This window comes from Pseudoliparis swirei, chromosome 15 (genome assembly GCF_029220125.1).
Source record: "Pseudoliparis swirei isolate HS2019 ecotype Mariana Trench chromosome 15, NWPU_hadal_v1, whole genome shotgun sequence".
NCBI classification, from domain to species: Eukaryota; Metazoa; Chordata; class Actinopteri; order Perciformes; family Liparidae; genus Pseudoliparis; species Pseudoliparis swirei.
This window is the reverse complement of record NC_079402.1, coordinates 506,468-523,601: the sequence shown is the minus strand read 5'-3', so window position 1 is coordinate 523,601 and position 17,134 is coordinate 506,468. Positions and strand designations below refer to the sequence as shown.

The 17,134-nt window shown below is 54.7% G+C and overlaps 1 protein-coding gene across 1 annotated transcript in view; it reads left to right on the top strand.

Moving 5' to 3' along the window:
* Window positions 1–17,134, top strand: part of sptan1 (spectrin alpha, non-erythrocytic 1) — a 49,798-nt gene that overhangs the window by 17,373 nt on the left and 15,291 nt on the right. The window contains exons 22-41 of the mRNA XM_056433110.1: window positions 1,755–1,811; window positions 3,194–3,392; window positions 3,752–3,856; window positions 3,931–3,966; window positions 4,044–4,079; window positions 4,220–4,267; window positions 4,390–4,481; window positions 4,559–4,703; window positions 7,552–7,733; window positions 7,806–7,905; window positions 8,014–8,211; window positions 8,294–8,440; window positions 9,590–9,693; window positions 9,867–10,029; window positions 13,149–13,163; window positions 15,265–15,396; window positions 15,488–15,625; window positions 16,238–16,342; window positions 16,416–16,624; window positions 17,011–17,131. Of these exons, the coding sequence (XP_056289085.1) occupies window positions 1,755–1,811; window positions 3,194–3,392; window positions 3,752–3,856; window positions 3,931–3,966; window positions 4,044–4,079; window positions 4,220–4,267; window positions 4,390–4,481; window positions 4,559–4,703; window positions 7,552–7,733; window positions 7,806–7,905; window positions 8,014–8,211; window positions 8,294–8,440; window positions 9,590–9,693; window positions 9,867–10,029; window positions 13,149–13,163; window positions 15,265–15,396; window positions 15,488–15,625; window positions 16,238–16,342; window positions 16,416–16,624; window positions 17,011–17,131 (2,332 nt within the window). The remainder of the gene's footprint in view (window positions 1–1,754; window positions 1,812–3,193; window positions 3,393–3,751; window positions 3,857–3,930; window positions 3,967–4,043; window positions 4,080–4,219; window positions 4,268–4,389; window positions 4,482–4,558; window positions 4,704–7,551; window positions 7,734–7,805; window positions 7,906–8,013; window positions 8,212–8,293; window positions 8,441–9,589; window positions 9,694–9,866; window positions 10,030–13,148; window positions 13,164–15,264; window positions 15,397–15,487; window positions 15,626–16,237; window positions 16,343–16,415; window positions 16,625–17,010; window positions 17,132–17,134) is intronic.

The window sequence follows — 17,134 nt, the reverse complement described above, 5'->3', positions numbered from 1 at the left end:
CCAGTAAGACCCTCAGACCACATAGAGAGCCAGTAAGACCACCAGACCACATAGAGAGCCAGTAAGACCACCAGACCATATAGAGAGCCAGTAAGACCCCCAGACCACCAGACCCCCAGACTGTACAAGACCATATAGAGAACCAGTAAGACCCCCATACCTCCAGACCACCAGACCACATAGAGGACCACCAGACCACATAGAGGACCAGTAAGACCACCAGACCACATAGAGGACCAGTAAGACCACCAGACCACATAGAGGACCAGTAAGACCCCCAGACCACATAGAGGACCAGTAAGACCACCAGACCACATAGAGGACCAGTAAGACCACCAGACCACATAGAGAACCAGTAAGACCCCCAGACCACATAGAGGACCAGTAAGACCACCAGACCACATAGAGGACCAGTAAGACCACCAGACCACATAGAGGACCAGTAAGACCCCCAGACCACATAGAGGACCAGTAAGACCACCAGACCACATAGAGGACCAGTAAGACCACCAGACCACAGAGGACCAGTAAGACCACCAGACCACATAGAGGACCAGTAAGACCACCAGACCACATAGAGGACCAGTAAGACCACCAGACCACATAGAGGACCAGTAAGACCCCCAGACCACATAGAGGACCAGTAAGACCCCCAGACCACATAGAGGACCAGTAAGACCACCAGACCACATAGAGGACCAGTAAGACCCCCAAACGGATCTGGTCCCTTGTCTCTTCTCTAACCTCCTTAGCTTTCTTTAATCCTGTTCCTGCTGCGTTTTAACATTAATGACCTCCTCCTCTTGTCTCCTCTGTCCTAACCTCCTCCTGTCCTCCTCCTCTTGTCTCCTCTGTCCTAACCTCCTCTTGTCTCCTCTGTCCTAACCTCCTCCTGTCCTCCTCTTGTCTCCTCTGTCCTAACCTGCTCCTGTCCTCCTCCTCTTGTCTCCTCTGTCCTAACCTGCTTGTGTCCTCCTCTTCTCTCCTCTGTCCTAACCTGCTTGTGTCCTCCTCTTGTCTCCTCTGTCCTAACCTGCTCCTGTCCTCCTCTGTCCTAACCCCTCCTGATCTCCTCCTCTTGTCTCCTCTGTCCTAACGCCTCCTGACCTCCTCCTCTTGTCTCCTCTGTCATAACCCCTCCTGACCTCCTCCTCTTGTCTCCTCTGTCCTAACCCCTCCTGACCTCCTCCTCTTGTCTTCTCTGTCCTAACCCCTCCTGACCTCCTCCTCTTGTCTCCTCTGTCCTAACCCCTCCTCCTGTCCTCCTCTTGTCTCCTCTGTCCTAACCCCTCCTGACCTCCTCTTGTCTCCTCTGTCCTAACCTCCTCCTGTCCTCCTCTCGTCTCCTCTGTCCTAACCTCCTCCTGTCCTCCTCTTGTCTCCTCTGTCCTAACCTCCTCCTGTCCTCCTCTTGTCTCCTCTGTCCTAACCCCTCCTGACCTCCTCCTCTTGTCTCCTCTGTCCTAACCCCTCCTGACCTCCTCCTCTTGTCTTCTCTGTCCTAACTCCTCCTGACCTCCTCCTCTTGTCTCCTCTGTCCTAACCCCTCCTGTCCTCCTCCTCTTGTCTCCTCTGTCCTAACCCCTCCTGTCCTCCTCCTCTTGTCTCCTCTGTCCTAACCCCTCCTGTCCTCCTCCTCTTGTCTCCTCTGTCCTAACCCCTCCTGTCCTCCTCCTCTTGTCTCCTCTGTCCTAACCCCTCCTGTCCTCCTCCTCTTGTCTCCTCTGTCCTAACCCCTCCTGACCTCTGAGCAGGCTGCTCCTCAAGGAGGTCTGCAGCGTGTCTGTGCGCATGAAGCAGGTTGAAGAGCTGTGAGTAGGAACCAGTGATGTCATCGCAGTCCTCCCTCCTCCACCAGCACCTCCTGCTGTCTCCTCCCTCCTCCACCAGCACCTCCTGCTGTTTCCTCCCTCCTCCACCAGCACCTCCTGCTGTCTCCTCCCTCCTCCACCAGCACCTCCTGCTGTCTCCTCCCTCCTCCACCAGCACCTCCTGCTGTCTCCTCCCTCCTCCACCAGCACCTCCTGCTGTCTCCTCCATGCTCCTCTAGTAGATCCTTCATCTCCTCTACTGACGTGGTGACCTGGTAGCCCCTGGTAGCCCCTGGTAGCCTCCGGTAGCCCCTGGTAGCCCCTGGTAGCCCCTGGTAGCCCCTGGTAGCCCTGGTAGCCCCTGGTAGCCTCTGGTAGCCCCTGGTAGCCCCTGGTAGCCCCTGGTAGCCCCTGGTAGCCCCTGGTAGCCTCTGGTAGCCCCTGGTAGCCTCTGGTAGCCCCTGGTAGCCCCTGGTAGCCTCTGGTAGCCCCTGGTAGCCTCTGGTAGCCCCTGGTAGCCCCTGGTAGCCCCTGGTAGCCTCTGGTAGCCCCTGGTAGCCTCTGGTAGCCCCTGGTAGCCCCTGGTAGCCCCTGGTAGCCTCTGGTAGCCCCTGGTAGCCTCTGGTAGCCCCTGGTAGCCTCTGGTAGCCCCTGGTAGCCCCTGGTAGCCCTGGTAGCCCTGGTAGCCTCTGGTAGCCCTGGTAGCCTCTGGTGCCTGGTAGCCTCTGGTAGCCCCTGGTAGCCTCTGGTAGCCTCTGGTAGCCCCTGGTAGCCTCTGGTAGCCCCTGGTAGCCTCTGGTAGCCTCTGGTAGCCCCTGGTAGCCCCTGGTAGCCTCTGGTAGCCCCTGGTAGCCCCTGGTAGCCCCTGGTAGCCTCTGGTAGCCCTGGTAGCCTCTGGTAGCCCCTGGTAGCCCCTGGTAGCCCCCCGGTAGCCTCTGGTAGCCCCCGGTAGCCTCTGGTAGCTCTGGTAGCCCCCGGTAGCCTCTGGTAGCCCCTGGTAGCCCCTGGTAGCCCCTGGTAGCCTCTGGTAGCTCTGGTAGCCCCTGGTAGCCTCTGGTAGCCTCTGGTAGCCCCTGGTAGCCCCTGGTAGCTCTGGTAGCCCCTGGTAGCCTCTGGTAGCCTCTGGTAGCCCCTGGTAGCCTCTGGTAGCCCCTGGTAGCCCCCGGTAGCCCCCGGTAGCCTCCGGTAGCCCCCGGTAGCCCCCGGTAGCCCCCGGTAGCCTCTGGTAGCCCCTGGTAGCCTCTGGTAGCCCCTGGTAGCCCCTGGTAGCCCCTGGTAGCCTCTGGTAGCTCTGGTAGCCCCTGGTAGCCTCTGGTAGCCTCTGGTAGCCCCTGGTAGCCCCTGGTAGCTCTGGTAGCCCTGCTGACGCTCCTGTCCTGCAGGTATGGGGCTCTGCTGGAGTCGGGGGACAAGAGGAAGGACATGCTGGAGAAGAGCTGCAAGAAGTTCATGTTGTTCCGGGAAGCCAGCGAGCTGCAGCAGTGGATCCACGAGAAGGAGAACACGCTCACCAACGAGGAGCTTGGCTCCGACCTGGAGCAGGTGGAGGTGCTGCAGAAGAAGTTTGACGACTTCCAGAAGGTACGTCCTCCAACCGGGGGCCACATGCCTGGAGGTGGAGCACCACACACACTGATGGTGTGGAGGTGGAGCACCACACACACTGATGGTGTGGAGGTGGAGCACCACACACACTGATGGTGTGTGGAGGTGGAGCACCACACACACTGATGGTGTGGGGAGGTGGAGCACCACACACACTGATGGTGTGGAGGTGGAGCACCACACACACTGATGGTGTGGAGGTGGAGCACCACACACACTGATGGTGTGGAGGTGGAGCACCACACACACTGATGGTGTGGGGAGGTGGAGCACCACACACACTGATGGTGTGGGGAGGTGGAGCACCACACACCCTGACCCTCGTGTTGCTCCAGGACCTGAAGGCCAACGAGTCTCGCCTGAGGGACATCAACAAGGTGGCGTCTGAGCTGGAGTCTGAGGGCCTGATGGCGGAGGAGGCCCCGATGGTCCAGGCCCAGGTGAGTTCTCCTTCTCCGCGCCGTGGCCCCGTCCTCGGGGCTCGCTCCCCTCTGATGGTGTGTGTTGTCTGCAGCAGCAGCAGCAGGTGCAGGGAGCTGCTCCTGGACAGGTGAGCTCTCCTTCACTCCTTTGACTTCAGTTCAGAAGCATTCCATCAGCATCAATGAACCTGAGCTTCCCCCACAGGATGAAGCCGACCGCAACACGCCGTCTCCATGGAAGGTACGCCTCAGGGGACACTGCACACGGGCAGCTGTCCATCCGCTATTGATCAGCTGTCCATCAGCTGTTGATCAGCTATTGATCAGCTGTTGATCAGCTATTGATCAGCTATTGATTACTGGTGTCTCTCTCCTCACCAGAACATACGTCTGGCTGTTCAAACTACGGCCAACTTTAATACCATCAAGGTAAGATACCCCCCCGGTCTCTCACCTCCTCCTGGTTCTGTCTGGTTTCACCCCGTCTCCATTGCATGTGTTCACCCCGTCATCGTGACCCCGTGACCTCATGGTGCTGTGTGTTCCTCTAGGAGCTCAACAACCGCTGGAGGTCTCTGCAGCAGCTCGCTGAGGACCGGAGCAACATGCTGGGGAGCGCCCACGAGGTGCAGAGGTTCCACAGGTACACACACACATACACACACAGACATACACACAGAGACTCTCACACACAGACTCACACACCGTGGTGCTCCTCAGGGATGCTGATGAGACCAAGGAGTGGATCGAGGAGAAGAACCAGGCGCTCAACACGGACAACTACGGCCACGACCTGGCGAGTGTCCAGGCCCTGCAGCGCAAACACGAGGGCTTTGAGAGAGACCTGGCGGCGCTGGGGGACAAGGTGAGGACGCAGAACACCTAGAACATCAGAACATCAGAACACCAGAACACCTAGAACATCAGAACACCGAGAACATCAGAACACCCAGAACACCTAGAACATCAGAACACCTAGAACATCAGAACATCTGGTCTCTACTCATGAGCTCTCGAGCAGCGGTGGGGAACCTCTGGACTAGAGCTCTATCTGTCTCTTCCGGTGACGGCAGACGGCTCCCAGACAATTTTTTGTTTAAAAATAAATAAGTCTCTATCGCCAGATGACAGCAGCAGAACGTCAGGTCCTCTTCATAACGTCAGGTCCTCTTCATGACGTCAGGTCCTCTTCATGACGTCAGGTCCTCTTTAGTATGTCAGGTCCTCTTCATGACGTCAGGTCCTCTTCATGACGTCAGGTCCTCTTCATGACGTCAGGTCCTCTTCAGTACGTCAGGTCCTCTTCATGACGTCAGGTCCTCTTCATGACGTCAGGTCCTCTTCAGTATGTCAGGTCCTCTTCAGAACGTCAGGTCCTCTTCTTACAGACGTCTTTGTTCTTTATTAAAGTAAAGGTCTGTTGTTGGTCTCTACAGGTCTCTAGGTCTATAGATATATAGGTCTATAGGTTTCTAGGTCTCTAGGTCTATAGGTTTCTAGGTCTCTAGGTTTCTAGGTCTATAGGTTTCTAGGTCTCTAGGTCTATAGGTTTCTAGGTCTCTAGGTCTTTAGGTCTATAGGTCTATAGGTGTCTAGGTCTCTAGGTCTACAGGTCTACAGGTCTCTAGGTCTTTAGGTCTCTAGGTCTACAGGTCTCTAGGTCTCTAGGTCTCTAGGTCTACAGGTCTCTAGGTCTATAGGTCTCTAGGTCTACAGGTCTCTAAGTCTCTAGGTCTACAGGTCTCTAGGTCTCTAGGTCTACAGGTCTACAGGTCTCTAGGTCTTTAGGTCTCTAGGTCTACAGGTCTCTAGGTCTCTAGGTCTCTAGGTCTCTAGGTCTACAGGTCTCTAGGTCTCTAGGTCTACAGGTCTCTAAGTCTCTAGGTCTACAGGTCTCTAGGTCTCTAGGTCTACAGGTCTACAGGTCTCTAGGTCTACAGAATCAGAATCAGAAACAGTTTTATTGCCAGGAATGTTTACACAAACGAGGAATTTTTTTTGGTGGAAGGTGCAACATTTGGACATGACAAACAAACAACAATCAACACGACAGAAAGACAACAAGTAATGTGAAAGTGTTTGGGTGTGTGCTTCAAGTGGTGTGTTTTAGTTAAAAGTGTATGTTACGCGTGGCGTGTGTTTAAGTTAAAGTGCATGCAAATAAAGTGGCATGTGTGTGGAGGTCTCTAGGTCTACAGGTCTCTAGGTCTACAGGTCTACAGGTCTCTAGGTCTCTAGGTCTACAGGTCTCTAGGTCTACAGGTCTACAGGTCTCTAGGTCTACAGGTCTACAGGTCTCTAGGTCTACAGGTCTCTAGGTCTACAGGTCTCTAGGTCTACAGGTCTCTAGGTCTACAGGTCTACAGGTCTCTAGGTCTCTAGGTCTACAGGTCTCTAGGTCTACAGGTCTACAGGTCTCTAGGTCTACAGGTCTACAGGTCTCTAGGTCTACAGGTCTCTAGGTCTACAGATCTACAGGTCTCTAGGTCTACAGGTCTACAGGTCTACAGGTCTCTAGGTCTACAGGTCTCTAGGTCTACAGGTCTACAGGTCTACAGGTCTCTAGGTCTACAGGTCTACAGGTCTACAGGTCTCTAGGTCTACAGGTCTCTAGGTCTACAGGTCTACAGGTCTCTAGGTCTACAGGTCTACAGGTCTCTAGGTCTACAGGTCTCTAGGTCTACAGGTCTCTAGGTCTACAGGTCTACAGGTCTCTAGGTCTACAGGTCTCTAGGTCTACAGGTCTCTAGGTCTCTAGGTCTACAGGTCTCTAGGTCTACAGGTCTACAGGTCTACAGGTCTCTAGGTCTACAGGTCTACAGGTCTCCAGGTCTACAGGTCTCCAGGTCTACAGGTCTACAGGTCTACAGGTCTCCAGGTCTACAGGTCTACAGGTCTACAGGTCTACAGGTCTACAGGTCTCCAGGTCTACAGGTCTACAGGTCTCTAGGTCTACAGGTCTCTAGGTCTCCACAGCAGCATGTCTCTCTGTCTCTAGTGTCGCGGTAACTCTTCTCGGCTCTCCGTCTCGCAAATCGGGGCGGAGCAAAGAAAGTCACCTGCACCCCCCCCCCCCCCCCCAGCATCATGCAGCACCAGAAGTCTCATTAAAATTATACGTTAAAAATACTATATGACTCTCAATGAAATATATTTAGAAATATTTGGCTTTAATGGCTCTCCCCGTGGGCAGCACGGTGGCTCAGTGGTTAGCACTGTCGCCTCACAGCAAGAAGGCCCTGGGTTCGAATCCCGGTCGTCCCAGGTCCTTTCTGTGTGGAGTTTGCATGTTCTCCTCGTGTTCTCCTCGTGCCTGCGTGGGTTTCCTCCGGGTCCTCCGGTTTCCCCCACCACCATAAAGACATGCCCCGCAGCCTCACCCCGGTTCGTATGGATGTGAATGAATGTTGGTGGTGGGGGAGGGGCCGTAGGCGCTGATTGGCTGCCACGCTTCCGTCAGTCGGCCCCAGGGCAGCTGTGGCTACTGATGTAGCTTACCACCACCGGTATGACTGTGTGTGTGTGACTACTGGACTCTGGACTGTAAAGCGACTTCGAGTGTCTAGAGAAGCGCTATATAAATAAGTGATTATTATTATTATTAAAAAGGTTCCTGACCCCTGGTCTAGAGGAACATCTAGTGCCCCTGAGGCTCTACTCAGGAGCTCTAGGTGTGCCTTTGGGCCTGAGGCTCTACTCGTGGTCCTCCCCAGGTGAACTCTCTGGGGGAGACGGCGGAGCGTCTGATCCAGTCCCACCCGGAGGCCGTGGATGACATCCAGGAGAAGTGCACGGAGCTGAACACGGCGTGGAGCAGCCTGGTGGGCCGGGCCGACCAGCGCAAGGACAAGCTGGGCAGCTCCCACGACCTGCAGCGCTTCCTGTCTGACTTCAGGTGAGGGCCGCCGCTCCAGAACACCTCCAGAACACCTCCAGAACACCTCCAGATAACACCTGTCATCCTCAGAGACCTGATGTCCTGGATCAACGGCATCCGAGGCCTGGTGTCCTCGGAGGAGCTGGCCAAGGACGTGACGGGGGCCGAGGCGCTGCTGGAGAGACACCAGGTCCGACCTCTTGACCTCCCGACCTCCTGACCCCATGACCTCTTGACCTCCCGACCTGAAGCACGGTGACGTACCTGTCCGTCCAGCTCATGTTCCCTCGTCCTCCAGGAGCACCGCACCGAGATCGACGCCCGCGCCGGGACCTTCCAGGCCTTCGAGCAGTTCGGCCAGCAGCTGCTGCTGCGGGGCCACTACGCCAGCCCCGAGGTGCAGCAGCAGCTGGAGGCCCTGGACCGGGAGAGGGCCGGCCTGGAGAAGGCCTGGGTGCAGCGCCGCATGATGCTGGACCAGTGCCTGGAGCTGCAGGTACTGAGGGGCCCGGGTGAGGGGTCCTGGTGGGGGGCCCGGGTGAGGGGCCCCGGCCCCCTGCTGACTGGCTCCTCTGCAGCTCTTCAACAGGGACTGCGAGCAGGCGGAGAACTGGATGGCGGCGCGCGAGGCCTTCCTGGCGAGCGACGACAAGGGGGACAGCCTGGACAGCGTGGAGGCGCTCATCAAGAAGCACGAGGACTTCGACAAGGCCATCAACGTGCAGGTGAGCCTCCGGGCGGCGGGTGTTGCGGGTGGTACAGGTGGTGTGGGTGGTGCATGTGGTGCGGGTGGTGCATGTGGTGTGAGTGGTGCATGTGGTGTGGGTGGTGCATGTGGTGTGGGTGGTGAATGTGGTGTGGGTGGTGCATGTGGTGTGAGTGGTGCATGTGGTGTGGGTGGTGCATGTGGTGCAGGTGGTGTGAGTGGTGCATATGGTGTGGGTGGTGCATGTGATGCTGGTGGTGTGGGTGGTGCATGTGGTGTGGGTGGTGAGGGTGGTGCATGTGGTGTGGGTGGTGCATGTGGTGTGGGTGGTGAATGTGGTGTGGGTGGTGCATGTGGTGTGAGTGGTGCATGTGGTGTGGGTGGTGCATGTGGTGCAGGTGGTGTGAGTGGTGCATATGGTGTGGGTGGTGCATGTGATGCTGGTGGTGTGGGTGGTGCATGTGGTGTGGGTGGTGAGGGTGGTGCATGTGATGCATATGGTGTGGGTGGTGCATGTGATGCTGGTGGTGCATGTGGTGAGGGTGGTGCATGTGATGCATATGGTGTGGGTGGTGCATGTGGTGTGAGTGGTGCATGTGGTGCATATGGTGTGGGTGGTGCATGTGATGCTGGTGGTGCAGGTGGTGTGGGTGGTGCATATGGTGTGGGTGGTGCATGTGATGCTGGTGGTGTGGGTGGTGCGGGTGGTGTGGGTGGTGCATGTGGTGTGGGTGGTGAGGGTGGTGCATGTGATGCATATGGTGTGGGTGGTGCATGTGATGCTGGTGGTGTGGGTGGTGCATGTGGTGTGAGTGGTGCATGTGGTGTGAGTGGTGCATGTGGTGAGGGTGGTGCATGTGATGCATATGGTGTGGGTGGTGCATGTGATGCTGGTGGTGTGGGTGGTGCGGGTGGTGCATGTGGTGTGAGTGGTGCATGTGGTGTGGGTGGTGAGGGTGGTGCATGTGGTGCGGGTGGTGCATGTGGTGCGGGTGGGCATGTGGTGCGAGTGGTGCATGTGGTGAGGGTGGTGCATGTGATGCATATGGTGTGGGTGGTGCATGTGGTGCGGGTGGTGCATGTGGTGCATGTGGTGTGAGTGGTGCATGTGGTGAGGGTGGTGCATGTGGTGCGGGTGGTGCAGGCTTTGACTCTGTCCCCGCTGCAGGAGGAGAAGATCGCGGCTCTGCAGTCGTTTGCCGACCAGCTGGTGGGAGCCGATCACTACGCCAAGCCGGAGATCTTCAACCGGCGCAACGAAGTCCTCGACAGGTAGGAGCACAGCGCTCACCTGTCCCCTCCTCTCCGTTACCATGGTAACTCAGTTAGACCTGGTAATTACCCGGTAGCTCCTCCCATCAGGCGGTACTTCACATGGTAGCTCCGCCCCTCAGATGTGATTTACCTGGTAGCTCCGCCCCTCAGGTGTGACTCGGTGTTGACAGGTGGCGCCGGCTGAAGGCTCAGATGATCGAGAAGCGCTCCAAGCTGGGCGAGTCTCAGACGCTGCAGCAGTTCAGCAGAGACGTGGACGAGATCGAGGCGTGGATCAGCGAGAAGCTGCAGACGGCCACGGACGAGTCCTACAAGGACCCCACCAACATCCAGGTACACACACACCTGTACACACCAACATCCAGGTACACACACACCTGTACACACCAACATCCAGGTACACACACACCTGTACACACACACCAACATCCAGGTACACACACACCTGTACACACCAACATCCAGGTACACACACACCTGTACACACCAACATCCAGGTACACACACACCTGTACACACCAACATCCAGGTACACACACACCTGTACACACCAACATCCAGGTACACACACACCTGTACACACCAACATCCAGGTACACACACACCTGTACACACCAACATCCAGGTACACACACACCTGTACACACCAACATCCAGGTACACACACACCTGTACACACCAACATCCAGGTCCACACACACACCTGTACACACCAACATCCAGGTGTACACACCAACATCCAGGTACACACACACCTGTACACACCAACATCCAGGTACACACACACACCTGTACACACCAACATCCAGGTACACACACCTGTACACACCAACATCCAGGTACACACACCTGTACACACACCAACATCCAGATCCACACACACACCTGTACACACACCAACATCCAGGTACACACACACCTGTACACACACCAACATCCAGGTACACACACACCTGTACACACCAACATCCAGGTACACACACACCTGTACACACCAACATCCAGGTACACACACCTGTACACACCAACATCCAGGTACACACACACACACCTGTACACACACACACCAACATCCAGGTACACACACACCTGTACACACCAACATCCAGGTACACACACACCTGTACACACCAACATCCAGGTACACACACACCTGTACACACCAACATCCAGGTACACACACACACCTGTACACACACCAACATCCAGGTACACACACACCAACATCAAGGTACACACACACCTGTACACACCAACATCCAGGTACACACACACCTGTACACACCAACATCCAGGTACACACACACCTGTACACACACCAACATCCAGGTACACACACACCTGTACACACCAACATCCAGGTACACACACACCTGTACACAACATCCAGTACACACACACCTGTACACACCAACATCCAGGTACACACACACCTGTACACACACCAACATCCAGATCCACACACACACACCTGTACACACACCAACATCCAGGTACACACACACCTGTACACACCAACATCCAGGTACACACACACACCTGTACACACACCAACATCCAGGTACACACACACCTGTACACACCAACATCCAGGTACACACACACCTGTACACACCAACATCCAGGTACACACACACCTGTACACACCAACATCCAGGTACACACACACACCTGTACACACACCAACATCCAGGTACACACACACACCTGTACACACCAACATCCAGATCCACACACACACCTGTACACACACCAACATCCAGGTACACACACACACACCTGTACACACCAACATCCAGGTACACACACACACCTGTACACACCAACATCCAGGTACACACACACCTGTACACACACCAACATCCAGGTACACACACACACCTGTACACACACCAACATCCAGGTACACACACACACACCTGTACACACCAACATCCAGGTACACACACACACCTGTACACACACCAACATCCAGGTACACACACACCTGTACACACCAACATCCAGGTACACACACACCTGTACACACCAACATCCAGGTACACACACACCTGTACACACACCAACATCCAGGTACACACACACCTGTACACACCAACATCCAGGTACACACACACCTGTACACACACCAACATCCAGGTACACACACACCTGTACACACCAACATCCAGGTACACACACACACCTGTACACACCAACATCCAGGTACACACACACCTGTACACACCAACATCCAGGTACACACACACCTGTACACACCAACATCCAGGTACACACACACCTGTACACACCAACATCCAGGTACACACACACCTGTACACACCAACATCCAGGTACACACACACCTGTACACACACCAACATCCAGGTACACACACACCTGTACACACCAACATCCAGGTACACACACACCTGTACACACCAACATCCAGGTACACACACACCTGTACACACCAACATCCAGGTACACACACCTGTACACACCAACATCCAGGTACACACACACCTGTACACACCAACATCCAGGTACACACACACCTGTACACACCAACATCCAGGTACACACACACCAACATCCAGGTACACACACACCTGTACACACCAACATCCAGGTACACACACACCTGTACACACCAACATCCAGGTACACACACACCTGTACACACACCAACATCCAGGTACACACACACCTGTACACACCAACATCCAGGTACACACACCTACACACCGTACACACCAACATCCAGGTACACACACACCTGTACACACACCAACATCCAGGTACACACACACCTGTACACACTAACATCCAGGTACACACACACCTGTACACACACCAACATCCAGGTACACACACACCTGTACACACCAACATCCAGGTACACACACACACACCTGTACACACACCAACATCCAGGTACACACACACCTGTACACACACCAACATCCAGGTACACACACACCTGTACACACCAACATCCAGGTACACACACACACCAACATCCAGGTACACACACACCAACATCCAGGTACACACACACCTGTACACACCAACATCCAGGTACACACACACCTGTACACACACCAACATCCAGGTACACACACACCAACATCAAGGTACACACACACACACACACACACACACATCTGTACACACCAACATCCAGGTACACACACACCAACATCCAGGTACACACACACCTGTACACACCAACATCCAGGTACACACACACCTGTACACACCAACATCCAGGTACACACACACACCTGTACACACCAACATCCAGGTACACACACACCTGTACACACCAACATCCAGGTACACACACACACACCTGTACACACCAACATCCAGGTACACACACACCTGTCCTCCAGCTGTTGTGAGTTGTTGGTGTTTTCAGGTCTAATTTCTTGAGACTGAACTGTTCTCCACTCTTTATTCTCCTCTAGCTTTCCAAGCTGCTGGTAAGTTACACCTGTAGAACACGCGTGTTACACCTGTAGAACACGCGTGTTACACCTGTAGAACACGCGTGTTAAACCTGTAGAACACGTGTTAAACCTGTAGAACACGTGTTACAGCTGTAGAACACGTGTGTTACACCTGTAGAACACGTGTGTTACACGTGTGTTACACCTGTAGAACACGTGTTACACCTGTAGAACATGTGTGTTACACCTGTAGAACACGTGTGTTACACCTGTAGAACATGTGTGTTACACCTGTAGAACACGTGTTACACCTGTAGAACATGTGTGTTACATCTGTAGAACATGTGTGTTACACCTGTAGAACATGTGTGTTACACCTGTAGAACACGTGTGTTACACCTGTAGAACACGTGTGTTACACCTGTAGAACACGTGTGTTACACCTGTAGAACACGTGTGTTACACCTGTAGAACACGCGTGTTACACCTGTAGAACACGCGTGTTACACCTGTAGAACACGCGTGTTACACCTGTAGAACACGCGTGTGAGGTAGAAGCAGCTCTCTTCTCCTCTCCTCCTCTGTGGCTTCAGGCTCTTCTCCTCCTCCTCCTCTGTGGCTTCAGGCTCTTCTCCTCCTCCTCCTCTGTGGCTTCAGGCTCTTCTCCTCCTCCTCTCCTCCTCTGTGGCTTCAGGCTCTCCTCCTCCTCCTCTCCTCCTCTGTGGCTTCAGGCTCTCCTCCTCCTCCTCTCCTCCTCTGTGGCTTCAGGCTCTTCTCCTCCTCCTCCTCTCCTCCTCTGTGGCTTCAGGCTCTCCTCCTCCTCCTCTCCTCCTCTGTGGCTTCAGGCTCTTCTCCTCCTCCTCTCCTCTCCTCCTCTGTGGCTTCAGGCTCTTCTCCTCCTCCTCCTCCTCTCCTCCTCTGTGGCTTCAGGCTCTTCTCCTCCTCCTCTCTTCTCCTCCTGAGTCTTCACAGCTGCTTCATGTCTCAGAGAGAATCCACCTGATGAGTCTGAAGTCTGAGTCCAGATACACGATGTCTGCTCACTGAGGACATAGAACATGAAACATAGAACATGAAACATAGAACATAGAACATAGAACATGAAACATAGAACATAGAACATAGAACATGAAACATAGAACATGAAACATAGAACATGTAACATAGAACATAGAACATGAAACATAGAACATGTAACATAGAACATGTAACATAGACCATAGAACATGAAACATGTAACATAGAACATGTAACAGAACATGTAACATGAAACATAGAACATGTAACATAGAACATGGAGCAGCTTTGAAGTGACTCAGTAGGTGTGTGTTCTCTGTGTGTGTCTGTCGTTGGAGGATGAGATGTGTGTGTCCTCTCTTAAACGTGTCTGTGTGTGTGTGTGTGTGTGTGTCCTCTCTTAAACGTGTGTGTGTGTCTGTGTGTGTGTGTCCTCTCTTAAACGTGTGTCTCTGTGTGTGTGTGTGTCTCTGTGTGTGTGTGTCCTCTCTTAAACGTGTGTCACTGTGTGTGTGTCTCTGTGTGTGTGTGTGTGTCTCTGTGTGTGTGTGTCCTCTCTTAAACGTGTGTGTGTGTCTCTGTGTGTGTGTGTGTCTCTGTGTGTGTGTGTGTCCTCTCTTAACCTGTGTGTGTGTGTGTGTCTGTGTGTCTGTGTGTGTGTGTGTGTGTGTGTCTCTTTGTGTGTGTGTGTGTGTGTGTCTCTGTGTGTCTGTGTGTGTGTCTCTTTGTGTGTGTGTGTGTCTCTGTGTGTGTGTGTCCTCTCTTAACCTGTGTGTGTGTCTCTGTGTGTGTGTGTGTGTGTGTGTCCTCTCTTAAACGTGTGTGTGTGTCTCTGTGTGTGTGTGTGTCTCTGTGTGTGTCCTCTCTTAACCTGTGTGTGTGTGTGTGTCTGTGTGTCTGTGTGTGTGTGTCTCTGTGTGTGTGTGTCTCTGTGTGTGTCTCTGTGTGTCTGTGTGTGTGTGTCTCTTTGTGTGTGTGTGTGTGTCTCTGTGTGTGTGTGTCCTCTCTTAACCTGTGTGTGTGTCTCTGTGTGTGTGTGTGTGTGTCCTCTCTTAAACGTGTGTGTGTGTCTCTGTGTGTGTGTGTGTGTCCTCTCTTAACCTGTGTGTGTGTGTAGAGTAAGCACCAGAAGCACCAGGCCTTTGAGGCCGAGCTCCACGCCAACGCAGACCGGATCCGAGGCGTCATCGACACGGGGAACACGCTGATCCAGAGAGGAGCGTGTGCTGGCAGCGAGGACGCCGTCAAGGTCAGGCCACGGCCCCAAGGTCGCCCCGTGACCCCGTGACCTCACGACTGACCTCATGCCCTGTCCTGCTCCTCCTCCTGCTCCTCCTCAGGCGCGCCTCGGGGCCCTAGACGAGCAGTGGCAGTTCCTGGTCCACAAGTCTTCAGAGAAGAGCCACAAACTGAAGGAAGCCAACAAGCAGCAGAACTTCAACACCGGCATCAAGGACTTTGACTTCTGGCTGTCAGAGGTGGGTCACCAGAGACCACATGAGACCACATGAGACCACCAGACCAGGGACCACAAGACCAGAGCCCACCAGACCACAAGACCAGAGACCACAAGACCAGGGACCACAAGACCAGAGACCACAAGACCAGGGACCACAAGACCACAAGACCACAAGACCAGGGACCACAAGACCACAAGACCAGGGACCACAAGACCAGAGACCAGGGACCACAAGACCAGGGACCACAAGACCAGGGACCACAAGACCAGGGACCACAAGACCAGGGACCACAAGACCAGAGACCACAAGACCAGAGACCACAAGACCAGGGACCACAAGACCAGAGACTACAAGACCAGGGACCACAAGACCAGGGACCACAAGACCAGAGACCACAAGACCAGAGACCACAAGACCAGAGACCACAAGACCAGAGACCACAAGACCAGAGACCACAAGACCAGAGACCACAAGACCAGGGACCACAAGACCAGAGACCACAAGACCAGGGACCACAAGACCACAAGACCAGGGACCACAAGACCAGGGACCACAAGACCAGAGACCACAAGACCAGGGACCACAAGACCAGGGACCACAAGACCACCATCTCACAGGCGCCCCCCCCAGGTGGAGGCTCTGCTGGCCTCTGAGGACTACGGGAAGGACCTGGCCTCCGTCAACAACCTGCTGAAGAAGCACCAGCTGCTGGAGGCCGACGTCTCTGCTCACGAGGTGAGGAGGCGCAGCAGGAGGTCCTCGTTGGAGACCGCAGGACTCTGATCCACGAGGACCTCTTCTCCCGCAGGACCGGCTGAAGGACCTGAACGGCCAGGCCGACAGCCTGATGGCCGGCACCGCCGTGGACACGGCTCAGGTGAAGGTCAAGCGCGACGCCGTCAACGGGCGCTTCGCCAAGATCACCAGCATGGCGGCCGGGCGGCGGGCGCGGCTCAACGAGTCGCACCGGCTGCACCAGTTCTTCAGGGACCTGGACGACGAGGAGTCCTGGATCAAGTGAGCCCCGGTGACCTCGCGAGACCACGAGGATCTCTAGTGACCTCTAGTGTCCTCTAATGTCCTCTCGTGACCTCTAATGTCCTCTAGTGTCCTCTCGTGACCTCTAATGTCCTCTCGTGACCTCTAATGTCCTCTAGTGACCTATAATGACCTCTAGTGACCTCTAATGTCCTCTCGTGACCTCTAATGTCCTCTAGTGACCTCTAGTGTCCTCTAGTGACCGCTAGTGTCCTCTCGTGACCTCTAATGTCCTCTAGTGACCTCTAATGTCCTCTCGTGACCTCTAATGTCCTCTAGTGACCTCTAATGACCTCTAGTGTCCTCTAATGTCCTCTCGTGACCTCTAATGTCCTCTAGCGACCTCGTCCTCTTCCTCTCCTCAGGGAGAAGAAGCTGCTGGTGAGCTCGGAGGACTACGGCCGAGACCTGACCGGAGTCCAGAACCTGAGGAAGAAGCACAAGAGGCTGGAGGCGGAGCTAGGAGCTCATGAGCCCGCCATCCAGGTG